This window comes from Bombina bombina, chromosome 3 (genome assembly GCF_027579735.1).
Source record: "Bombina bombina isolate aBomBom1 chromosome 3, aBomBom1.pri, whole genome shotgun sequence".
NCBI classification, from domain to species: domain Eukaryota; kingdom Metazoa; phylum Chordata; class Amphibia; order Anura; family Bombinatoridae; genus Bombina; species Bombina bombina.
In genome coordinates this window covers 24,436,815-24,448,887 of record NC_069501.1, presented here as the reverse complement: position 1 = coordinate 24,448,887, position 12,073 = coordinate 24,436,815, and the positions used below count along the sequence as shown (strand labels likewise).

At 42.2% G+C, this 12,073-nt stretch overlaps 1 protein-coding gene across 1 annotated transcript in view; it reads right to left on the bottom strand.

Moving 5' to 3' along the window:
- The window catches only part of TRIM45 (tripartite motif containing 45), a 51,140-nt gene extending 39,627 nt beyond the window's left edge, over window positions 1-11,513 (bottom strand). Inside the window, exons 1-2 of the mRNA XM_053705750.1 lie at window positions 11,455-11,513; window positions 9,324-9,733 (exon numbers count right to left, since the gene is read on the bottom strand). Of these exons, the coding sequence (XP_053561725.1) occupies window positions 9,324-9,733; window positions 11,455-11,490 (446 nt within the window). The 5' untranslated portion in view covers window positions 11,491-11,513. The remainder of the gene's footprint in view (window positions 1-9,323; window positions 9,734-11,454) is intronic.
- Window positions 11,514-12,073: the final 560 nt, after the last annotated feature.

The following is a 12,073-nucleotide window of genomic DNA, read 5'->3' as shown; positions in this document are numbered from 1 at the left end:
ACTAAACTGCCAATAGCCCTTAAAGGGGCTTTTTGCGGGGCATTGCCCCAAAGAAATCAGCTCTTTTACCTGTAAAAAAAAATGCAAACAACCGCCCCCAACAATAAAACCCACCACCTACACAACCAAACCCCCAAATAAAATTCTAAATAAACCTAAGCTAACCATTGCCCTGAAAAGGGCATTTGGATGGGCATTGCCCTTAAAAGAGCATTTAGCTCTTTTACGGTGCCCAAACCCTAAACTAAAAATAAAACCCACCCAATAAACCCTTAAAAAAAACCTAAAACCAGACATCCATCCTCATCAAGCCGGGAGAAGTCTTCATCCAAGCGGGCAGAAGTACTCATCGAAGCCAGCAGAAGTCCTCATCAAAGCCGGCATCTTCTATCTTCATCCATCCGTCGTGGAGCAGGTCCATCTTCAAGACATCCGGTGCGGAGCATCCTCTTCTTACGATCGCAGCTGGAAAATAAAGGTTCCCTTTAAGTGATATCATCCAAGATGGCGTCCCTTATATTCCAATTCACTAATAGAATTCTATCAGCCATTAGGAATTAAAGGGGAAAAAATCATATTGGCTGTTGCAATCATCCAATAGGATTGAGCTTTCATACTATTGGCTGATCCAATCAGCCAATAGGATTGAGCTGGCATTCTATTCAATCCTGGTTGGATCAGCCAATAGGATGAAAGCTCAATCCTATTGGCTGAATGCAACAGCCAATACGATTTTTTTCTGCCGGCTTCGATGAGAATTTCTGGGTGGGTTTTATTTTTAGCTTAGGGTTTGGGCATTGTAAAAGAGCTAAATGCCCATTTAAGGGCAATGCCCATCCAAATGCCCTTTTCAGCGCAATGGTTAGCTTAGGTTTATTTAGATAGAATTTTATTTGGGGGGTTTGGTTGTGTGGGTGGTGGGTTTTACTGTTGGGGGGTTGTTTGTATATTTTTTTACAGGTAAAAAAGCTGATTTCTTTGGGGCAATGCCCCACAAAAGGCCCTTTTAAGGGCTATAGGCAGTTTAGTGTAGGCTAAGGGGTTTTTTATTTTGGGGGAGGCGGGAGCTTTTTTATTTTGATAGGGCTATTAGATTAGGAGTAATTTGTTTTTATTTTTGATGATTTAATTTTTTATTTTGTGTAAGTTAGTGTTTTTTTTTTTTTTGTAATTTAGATAATTGTATTTTATTTATTTAATTTATTTTATTGTAATGTTAGTTTTTAGTGTAAGGCAGGTGTTCTGTCAAGAACTCCAATCTGTCGAAAACTCCAATCTGACGTAACTTCTGGTATTTTCATACATCTGATTGGTCCGTGTCCAGTGAGTGACAGGATTCACAACCAATCAGATAGGTCCTGTAATCGCCTATCTTCACTATCTATTTTGCCTCCGCCTGGGGGGTTCAAAGGGGGCGACTGGAGTTCTCGACAGAACACAAGTTAGGTTTTATTTAACCAGTCAACACAGTAGATGTGCATAATCAACAAATGCAAGATAACAAGACAATGCAATAGCACTTAGTCTGAACTTCAAATGAGTAGTAGATTTTGCTAACTACAATTTTAAAAGTTATGTCTTTTTCCACTCCCCCTGTACCATGTGACAGCCATCAGCCAATCACAAATGCATACACGTACCATGTGACTGCTATCAGCCATTCACAAATGCATACACACTTATTCTTGCACATGCTCAGTAGGAGCTGGTGACTCAAAAACTTTAAATATAAAAAGACTGCACATTTAGTTAATGGAAGTAAATTGGAAAGTTGTTTAAAATGGCATACTCTATCTGAATCATGAAAGTTTAATTTTGATTGAGTATCCCTTTAACTAGGTAGCTAGTAAATAGTTAATAACTATTTACTAACTAGTCTACCTAGTTAAAATAAATACAAACTTAGCTGTGAAATAAAAAAATATATTATATCTAGCTTAGGTTTTATTTTATAGGTAAGTATTTAGTTTTAAATAGGAATTATTTAGGTAATAATTGTAAGTTTTATTTAGATTTATTTTAATTATATTTAAATTAGGGAGTGTTAGGATTAGATTTAGGGTTATGTTAGGGTTAGGTTTAGGGGTTAATATATTTATGTAGTGATGTGGGAGGCCAGAGGTTTAGGGGTTAATAGTTTAATTTAGTATATTTAGTATATTTAGTGGTTAATAGGTTTATTATAGCACCCGTGTGGGTGGACGGCAGATTAGGGGTTAATAATCTTTACATAGTGTTTGCGATGCGGGAGGGTGTCGGTTTAGGGGTTAATAGGATTATTATAGTGGTGACGATGTCGGGGAGCGTCGGAATAGGGGTTAATACATTTTTTAAGTGGCGGCAATGTTCGGAATGGCAGATTAGCGGAAAATTTTATTTTAGTGTTTGTGATGTGGGAGGGCCTCGGTTTAGGGGTTAATTGGTAGTTTTAGGGGTGTTAGTGTACTTTGTGACAGTTTAGTTATGAGTTTTATGTTACAGATTTGTAACGTAAAACTCATAACTTCTGACTTTAGATGGATCTTGTCATTTTAGGCTGTACCGCTCACTTTTTGGCCTCACCGCAAAACTCGTAATACCGTCGCTATGGAAGTCCCATTGAAAGAGGACTTTTTTTTAAAGTGCGGTACTGACGTTGCGTGACGGCCAAAAAGGTGTGCGGTACACCTATTCTGACAAGACTTGTAATAGTGGCGTTAGGGGAAAAAGCAGCGTTATGGGCCATAACGATGCTTTTTCACTCATAACGCAAAACTCGTAATCTAGCTGAGTGTGAGCATGATCAGGAGTCACTATGAGAAATTGGCACCATTATAGGGAGCTGCACAGGCTTTCAGCTAATGCAGGTCTAACAGATACACACAATATCATATCCCTGCAAGCTGCTATGTAGTAATCTAGGCTGTGTCCTGTGCTCTCTGTACACACAGACCACAGGCGCAGTAGTGAGGAAGGCTCCGACATGTGCATAGTCACTGATAAGGAACAGGAAGAGCTACAGACAGCCACCGCCTATACTGAGCTAACAGCTTTTTATAGGATAACTTATATCTGACCTGCTGTTTATAGTTCATAAATACACTAAACTCCCCTCTGCTGAAGGAGATATTATTATTATTATAGGGTCAGTACAGTCAAAATTAAACTTTCATGAGTCAGATGAACAGTAATTTTATTCACTTCCAATTTACTATTATCAAAATGTGCACAATCTTTTTATATGCAGAATTTCATAGGCACCAACTCCTACTGAGCATATAGAATAATTCACAGTATATATATATAGATATTTATATATACACAAAATAGAATATTGCCGCACATCCACTTCTATATTATCAAAACATTTTAAATATTGCAAAAAATCACCTAAGCTCATATTTTAAAAGTGGGATCTTAGTCACACAATATGGCCATATTTTGCTTAAGTCAGTATTTATATATATATATATATATATATATATATATATATATATATATATATATATATATATATATATATACACACACAGTATATATAGGCGTTGTGATTGGCTGATGGCTGTCACATGGCAGAGGGGTCAGAGAAAATAGGCACAACTGAAATCTGTCGGAAAAAAAAAACTACTACTAGTTTGAAATTCAGACAAAGTCAGGGCTTTGTATTTCACAGCTTCAAGGTTTAGAAAGGATCCAGCTGCACCAAGCTAAATTTTAAGTGCCACTAGTGGGGGCACCCATGGATGTCTTTGGACTGTAATCTAATGCGTCAGAGCCTAATCTTAAAGGGACAGTAAAGTAAAAAAAAATATTTCATGATTTAAATAGGGCATGTAATTTTAAACAACTTTCCAATTTTCTTTTATTACCAATTTTGCTTTGTTCTCTTGGTATTCTTTATTGAAAGCTAAATCTAGGAGGTTCATATGCTAATTTCTTAACACCTTGAAGACTGCCTCTAATCTGAAAGCATTTTGACAGTTTTTCACTACTAGAGGGCGTTAGTTCATGTGTTTCATATACATAACATTGAGCTCAGGCACGTGACGCTCATAGGAGTCAGCACTGATTGGCTAAAAATGCAAGTCTGTCAAAAGAACTGAAATAAGGGGGCAGTTTGCAGAGGCTTAGATACAAGGTAATCATACAGGTAAAAAGTATATTATTATAACTGTGTTGGTTATGCAAAATTGGGGAATGGGTAATAAAGGGATTATCTTTCTTTTTAAACAACTAAAATTCTGGGGTGTACTGTCCCTTTAAGGTGCTAGTGGTTCCCTGGTGCCTGGGTTTGTCAAGCCCTGGACTAAGTGTTATTGCATTGTATTTTTAATATGCATTTGATTATAATTCTACAGTTTTTTTTAAAGTCCTTTAACCCCTTGGCTGCTGAGTCATTTCATACCCCTGAGCTGTTTGCCACTCGTTACATTTACACAAAAAAGGTACCCACCCAAATCATATCTTGATTTTTGTTTTTTTCCAACAGATCAAGCATTTTTATAAAACAACTTTAGTTTACAGAAATACCCTAACATGAGAAAACACCAACATAGGAAATAAAAATACATCTTTGTGTCATTTCCTAAGGCATAAATAGTATAGAAGCATGCAAGGATGTTTTACATGTCCCTACCCCCATATAAACTGATTTAGTGTGTCACATATGCATTTATATACATAAAATAGTTGTACCAAATAACACCATATATAGTAACATTTACTCAGGTCTCCCATTTATTTTGTATAACTTGAGAGAAGCTCTATGAGCCCTAACAACAAAATGCCAAGTGATCATTATTATTAGAACAGTCATGTGACAGCGGTAAGGACATGAAACCCTAGTTGGAACTGTGGGACATGAGTGTTAGTGACTTAAATGATATATTTCTATTGTGAAGGAGTAATAAAGTCCTCCTAAAATCACCAGAACCATTGCTGAGAGGGCCACTCATTAGAACGAGCAGACTTGCTGCTACCAAACAGGGATCCAGATACTCTCCCTCCCGTCCCCTTAGCTCTGCTAATGACCTCCTACTCTCCTCCTCTCTTGTTACCTTCTCACCCTCCCGTTTACAGGACTTCTCCAGACTTGCTCCCATCTTGTGGAACTCTCTGCCTCTCTCTTGTTACCTCCTCACACTCTCACTTACAGGACTTCTCCCATATTGTGGAACTCTCCGCTTCTCTCTTGTTACCTCCTCACCCTCCCGTTTACAGGACTTCTCCAGACTGGCTCCCATCTTGTGGAACTCTCTGCCTCTCTCTTGTTACCTCCTCACACTCTCGCTTACAGGACTTCTCCAGACTGGCTCCCATCTTGTGGAACTCTCTGCCTCTCTCTTGTTACCTCCTCACACTCCCGCTTACAGGACTTCTCCCATCTTGTGGAACTCTCCGCCTCTCTCTTGTTACCTCCTCACACTCTCGCTTACAGGACTTCTCCAGACTGGCTCCCATCTTGTGGAACTCTCCGCCTCTCTCTTGTTACCTCATCACACTCCCACTTACAGGACTTCTCCAGACTGGCTCCCATCTTGTGGAACTCTCCGCCTCGCTCCACAAGACTCTCCCCTAATTTTGAAAGCTTCAAGCACTCCCTAAAGTCTCTACTGTTCAGGGACGCATTCAACCTATGCTAACCTTTTTTTATACCAGTTCCTCTCCTCCATTGCTATCCCCTGAACCCCCTTAGCATGTAAGCCTAAGAGTCCAGCTGTTTGTAGATCACCTACTTAAGAGCTGACTATACAACAGTGCGACTCTCGGGAAGGGCCCTCTACCCGTTTGATCCCTATAAATGTTTCCTTGTATTCCGCCTATGTTAATAGCGCTACGGAATCTGTTGGCGCTCTACAAATAATCGATAATAATAATAATAATAATCTCAAGTTTATCTACTTATTGTAGGGGACACCTCATCCGCCTGATGTTGTTCTGTCAAGTGATTACTGTTGTCATGGTGATCTGCTGATAGCCATCTAGGCATGTGACTCCACCTTTCAAAGATGGACTTTTTTCAACAGAGGGGCTACGTGCCCCATTGTAGTGCTTATTTGGGGGGCTAGTGTCCCTTTTATAGGCCAGAGCACTGTAAAGGCACCCAGTATACAGGCAATTGCAGTGAAGGAAGAAGGGGGCACTGACGTAGCCATGAGCCAAATAGATCCCTCCCTAACAACTGAATGAACCCAAGCGATCAATGAGACGACAGATGTTGCAGCCTCATTGCACCAATGGACAGGATATCGCTTCATTTGGAGCCATATGCAGCTGCATCAGGCAACAGTAATCAGATTAAGAAGAGTAGTACTGGCAATTGTTAAAGGGATATTCCAGCCAAAATTGGAAACCACATGGATGCATTTCAGTATTGAACAGAAGCAATTGTGTAATATAGATGTATTAGCAAAAATGCTTCTAATAAAAGCTATAGCTGTTTTAAAAGAGTATTTAGATATGCAACGTGCACCAGCATTTTATACACAGCACTTGCTCAGAGAGCCTAAGGTGTTTGTACCATCTGGTAATGACTCAATCTGTTAATTGCTGACATGATACAGCCCCACTGATGATCTGAGCAGCGGCAGTACTTAAAATGCTGGTGCATTGACAATATCTAGCTATGCTTCACGTGCACGTGCAGAGAAAAATGTTAACACTAAAACAATGATAACTTTTACTAGAAGCATTTTTGCCAATACATGTATATTGTAAGTTTCTATTCAAATATGTAATTCATCTCTGTGCATTTAAATTTTGACTGGAATGTCCCTTTAAGCTCAGCCATGAAGCCCCTTGTCTTGTTATGCAACACTTATATGTGACCATAAGCCAAAATGTGTTGGTAGGTAGATACTAGTAACCCTGGGACAGTGAGGAGGGGACACTGTGTAGTGGTAGCCCTGGGACAGTGAGGAGGGGACACTGTGTAGTGGTAGCCCTGGGACAGTGAGGAGGGGACACTGTGTAGTGGTAGCCCTGGGACAGTGAGGGGGGGGACACTGTGTAGTGGTAGCCCTGGGACAGTGAGGGGGGGGGACACTGTGTAGTGGTAGCCCTGGGACAGTGAGGAGGGGACACTGTGTAGTGGTAGCCCTGGGACAGTGAGGAGGGGACACTGTGTAGTGGTAGCCCTGGGACAGTGAGGGGGGGGACACTGTGTAGTGGTAGCCCTGGGACAGTGATGGGGGGACACTGTGTAGTGGTAGCCCTGGGACAGTGAGGTGGGGGACACTGTGTAGTGGTAGCCCTGGGACAGTGAGGTGGGGGACACTGTGTAGTGGTAGCCCTGGGACAGTGAGGTGGGGGACACTGTGTAGTGGTAGCCCTGGGACAGTGAGGTGGGGGACACTGTGTAGTGGTAGCCCTGGGACAGTGAGGTGGGGGACACTGTGTAGTGGTAGCCCTGGGACAGTGAGAGGGGGACACTGTGTAGTGGTAGCCCTGGGACAGTGAGGGGGGGGCACTGTGTAGTGGTAGCCCTGGGACAGTGAGGTGGGGGACACTGTATACTGGTAGCCCTGGGACAGTGAGGAGGGGACACTGTGTAGTGGTAGCCCTGGGACATTGAGGAGGGACACTGTGTAGTGGTAGCCCTGGGACAGTGAGGGGGGGGGGCACTGTGTAGTGGTAGCCCTGGGACAGTGAGGAGGGGACACTGTGTAGTGGTAGCCCTGGGACAGTGAGGAGGGGACACTGTGTAGTGGTAGCCCTGGGACATTGAGGAGGGGACACTGTGTAGTGGTAGCCCTGGGACAGTGAAGAGGGGACACTGTGTAGGGGTAGCCCTGGGACAGTAAGAAGGAGACACTGTGTAGTGGTAGCCCTGGGACTGTGAGGAGGAGACACTGTGTAGGGGTAGCCCTGGTACAGTGAGGAGGGGACACTGTGTAGTGGTAGCCCTGGGACATTGAGGAGGGACACTGTGTAGTGGTAGCCCTGGGACAGTGAGGAGGGGACACTGTGTAGTGGTAGCCCTGGGACAGTGAGGAGGGGACACTGTGTAGTGGTAGCCCTGGGACATTGAGGAGGGGACACTGTGTAGTGGTAGCCCTGGGACAGTGAAGAGGGGACACTGTGTAGGGGTAGCCCTGGGACAGTAAGAAGGAGACACTGTGTAGTGGTAGCCCTGGGACTGTGAGGAGGAGACACTGTGTAGGGGTAGCCCTGGGACAGTGAGGAGGGGGGGGACACTGTGTAGGGGTAGCCCTGGGACTGTGAGGAGGGGGGGACACTGTGTAGTGGTAGCCCTGGGACAGTGAGGAGGGGACACTGTGTAGTGGTATCCCTGGGACAGTGAGGAGGGGACACTGTGTAGTGGTAGCCCTGGGACAGTACAATTAGAAAGGAGAACAAGTAGAATTTCCGTTAAATGTTGGGAGAGGAGACATTGAGAATTAGGACTAGATTATGAGTGGAGCGCCCACTTCGTCTATAAAGTTAATGCGTGAGCAGGATCACAAAATAGTGCTCCACTCGTAATCCAGCCCTAAGTATTTTACGTTAATTTATTCTCTCCTAGATTTCAATGGAGCGTGCAAACCGGGAAAAAACGCCCATACAGAAATGATAAATATTTCAGATTCCACTGTTTTTCACATACAGAACTATAAACTTTTTATTGTAATTTACGTATTTAAATCAATATCTGTATATACCGATTCCTGTACATCTATTCTGATATATATATTTTACATTAACAGTGTCAGATAAATATATATTTAATTATAAAAAGTACATTATTTTATTATGTGTAAAATATGCGTAATGTAAATCAGGGTTCGCAATTTAGGATTAATGTGGTCGGGTTAGCGCACATGAAGAATTGTTAGCTTATTTATTATTATTTATTTATACAATATTTTACCAGGAAGGATACATTGAGATTTCTCTTGTTTTTAAGTATGTCCTGCTTCAATACTTGTCATTAAAATATTATAATTTTTTTTTAATAAAAACTATTTAAAATGATTAAACATACTGTAAAATATTTTAAATAATCCATAAGGAAAATAATAATAATAAAATATATATATATTAATATACCTAGGTATGCTTTTCAATAAAGGATATAAAAGAAAATGAAGCAGATTTGATAAAAGAAGTATATTAGAAAGTTGCTGAAAATTGTACACTTTATCTGAACCATAAAAGAAAAAATGTTTTTAGGTTCCTTTAATTCCCTAAAAAGTCCCATTCACATTGCAGCTCCTGAGCCAGACACAGCCTTTCAGCCAATTAGGAAAGCCAGACTCACAAAGCAGCCAATCACCAGCCATGTCTTGTTCATGACCCACAAACAGGGGGATTGGAGGGTAAATAAAATAATTTTCCCCTCTTACCTGTGAGCCTGGCAGCAGAACTCGCACACGTTGACACTGCAGTCCTGGCACCTTTTCTCTGCCCGCCCATCACCACACAGGTCACATGCCATCTGGTGCCCTCCAATCCTTAGCTGTTCCAGTAGCACCTCTCCCTCTGCCAGCAAGTCAGGGATCAGCTCCCCCACCCCACCTGCGGGCAGCAACACCTCTGTGTCACACACAGGGCAAAGAAAGCTCTGCTGGGTCACCCAGTCCTCCCTACTCCCCAGGGTACTGAGGGGCTCCAGCTTGTGTAGGCAGGGGGCACACACTGTATGCAGACAAGGCAGGATCCGAGGCCCTGAAAACAGCTGCTGGCACTTAGGGCAACGAGCATGCAACTCACACTGGGCATAGTCTCCCATATCTGTTTGTCTGAATAACTGAACCTGCAGAGTAAAGAGTAATATGTGAGTATGGGGCCCCCTCCCCCTCCTCTCCCAGTAAGGAATGTCTGTAAACTCCGCCCGGCCTGCAGCTCAAGCAGAGCTCACTAAACTAGGGACAAACACAAGACACTTGTGCCAGGCCGCCCCTTTATACACTACAACTGGCCACTGTCTGCATTTCCCTCATGTGCAGGGACAGGAAAACTTTCATGATGTAGACAGCATGTCATTTTAAACAACTTTGCCATTTTCTTTGTTCTCTTGGTATCTTTTATTAAAAAGTAAAACTATGTAAACTCCAAAGAGCTCAGGAGTGTGCACGTGTCTAGTACTCTATGGCAGTGATTTGCAACCTTTTTTTTGCCGTGGCACACTTTTTTACATTAAAAAATCCTGTTGCACACCACCATCCCAAAATTTTACAAAATCACACATTGTAGCCTAATACAGGATATATATATATATAAAATATATATATATAGATAGATAGATAGATAGATAGAGATATAGATAGATAGATATACATACACATATATACACTGTACTGTGCTGTCATGCCATGCCTCCTACAAACTGAGAGATCCTCAGGTGTGCCGCACTGTTGTCAGTCTGACGCGGCACACCTGAGGATCTCTCACGGCACACTAGTGTGCCACGGCACACTGGTTGAAAAACACTGCTCTATGGCAGCAGTGTTTTGTAACATTATTTGTAGCTTTATTTAACAATGTGGCAAAACACTGCTTCCATAGAGGACTAAAGACACGTGCACACTCCTAAGCTCTTAGAAGCCTACATATTTTTACTCTTTAATAAAAGAATCCATTAGAATGAAGCAAATGTGATAACAGAAGGAAATTGGAAAGTTGTTTAAAATTACTTGCTCAATCTGACTCATTTCATTTTTACTTTACTGTCCCTTTAATACTGTAAGCATACCTTCCTGAGTCTTCAAGCACAAGGGGTTAAATTAGCATACCTTCCTGAGTCTTCAAGCACAAGGGGTTAAATTAGCATACCTTCCTGAGACTTCAAGCACAAGGGGTTAAATTAGCATACCTTCCTGAATCTTCAAGCACAAGGGGTTAAATTAGCATACCTTCCTGAGTCTTCAAGCACAAGGGGTTAAATTAGCATACCTTCCTGAGTCTTCAAGCACAAGGGGTTAAATTAGCATACCTTCCTGAGTCTTCAAGCACAAGGGGTTAAATTAGCGTACCTTCCTGAGTCTTCAAGCACAAGGGATTAAATTAGCGTACCTTCCTGAGTCTTCAAGCACAAGGGGTTAAATTAGCATACCTTCCTGAGTCTTCAAGCACAAGGGGTTAAATTAGCATACCTTCCTGAGTCTTCAAGCACAAGGGGTTAAATTAGCATACCTTCCTGAGTCTTCAAGCACAAGGGGTTAAATTAGCATACCTTCCTGAGTCTTCAAGCACAAGGGGTTAAATTAGCATACCTTCCTGAGTCTTCAAGCACAAGGGGTTAAATTAGCATACCTTCCTGAGTCTTCAAGCACAAGGGGTTACATTAGCATACCTTCCTGAGTCTTCAAGCACAAGGGGTTACATTAGCATACCTTCCTGAGTCTTCAAGCACAAGGGGTTAAATTCAAAATTCTCACCCTGACCCTACAAAGCTCTCACCAATGCTGCCCACCTTACCTGTCCTCACTCATCAACAATTATACCCCAGCCCGTCCCCTAAGATCCAATAATGACCTGCTCCTTGTGTCCTCTACCATCCTCTCCTCTCATTCTAGACTACAGGACTTCTCTCGTGCGGCTCCAACCCTCTGGAACGCACTTCCTTGTGCTGTCAGACTCTCCCCTAACCTCTCCTCCTTTAAATGTTCAGGGAAGTCTATCACCCGACTTATTAACAAATGAACTTCACTTACCCAACAGCTGCCCTCATCTATCTCCTCACTAACACCATTCTCACCTTTGCAACCCCCACCTCCTGTTTCCCATCCTCCTACCCATCTAGATCGTAAGTTCGCACGGGAATAGGGGCTCCATTCCCCTGTATTTGTCTTTTATTGTATTGTTTCACCGTTGTATTTTTTTCTACCCACTGACAGTGCTGCAGAACCTGTTGGCGCTTTATAAAATAATAATAATAATAATAATAATAATAATAATATTGCAAGCAGCCCCTTCCTGAGTCTTCAAGCACAAGGGGTTAATACTGCAAGCAGCCACCTCCTGTGTATTCAAGCACAAGGGGTTAACACTAAAAACAGACCCTTCCTGAGTCTTCAAGCACAAGGGGTTAATACTGCAAGCAGCCACCTCCTGTGTATTCAAGCACAAGGGGTTAACACTAAAAACAGACCCT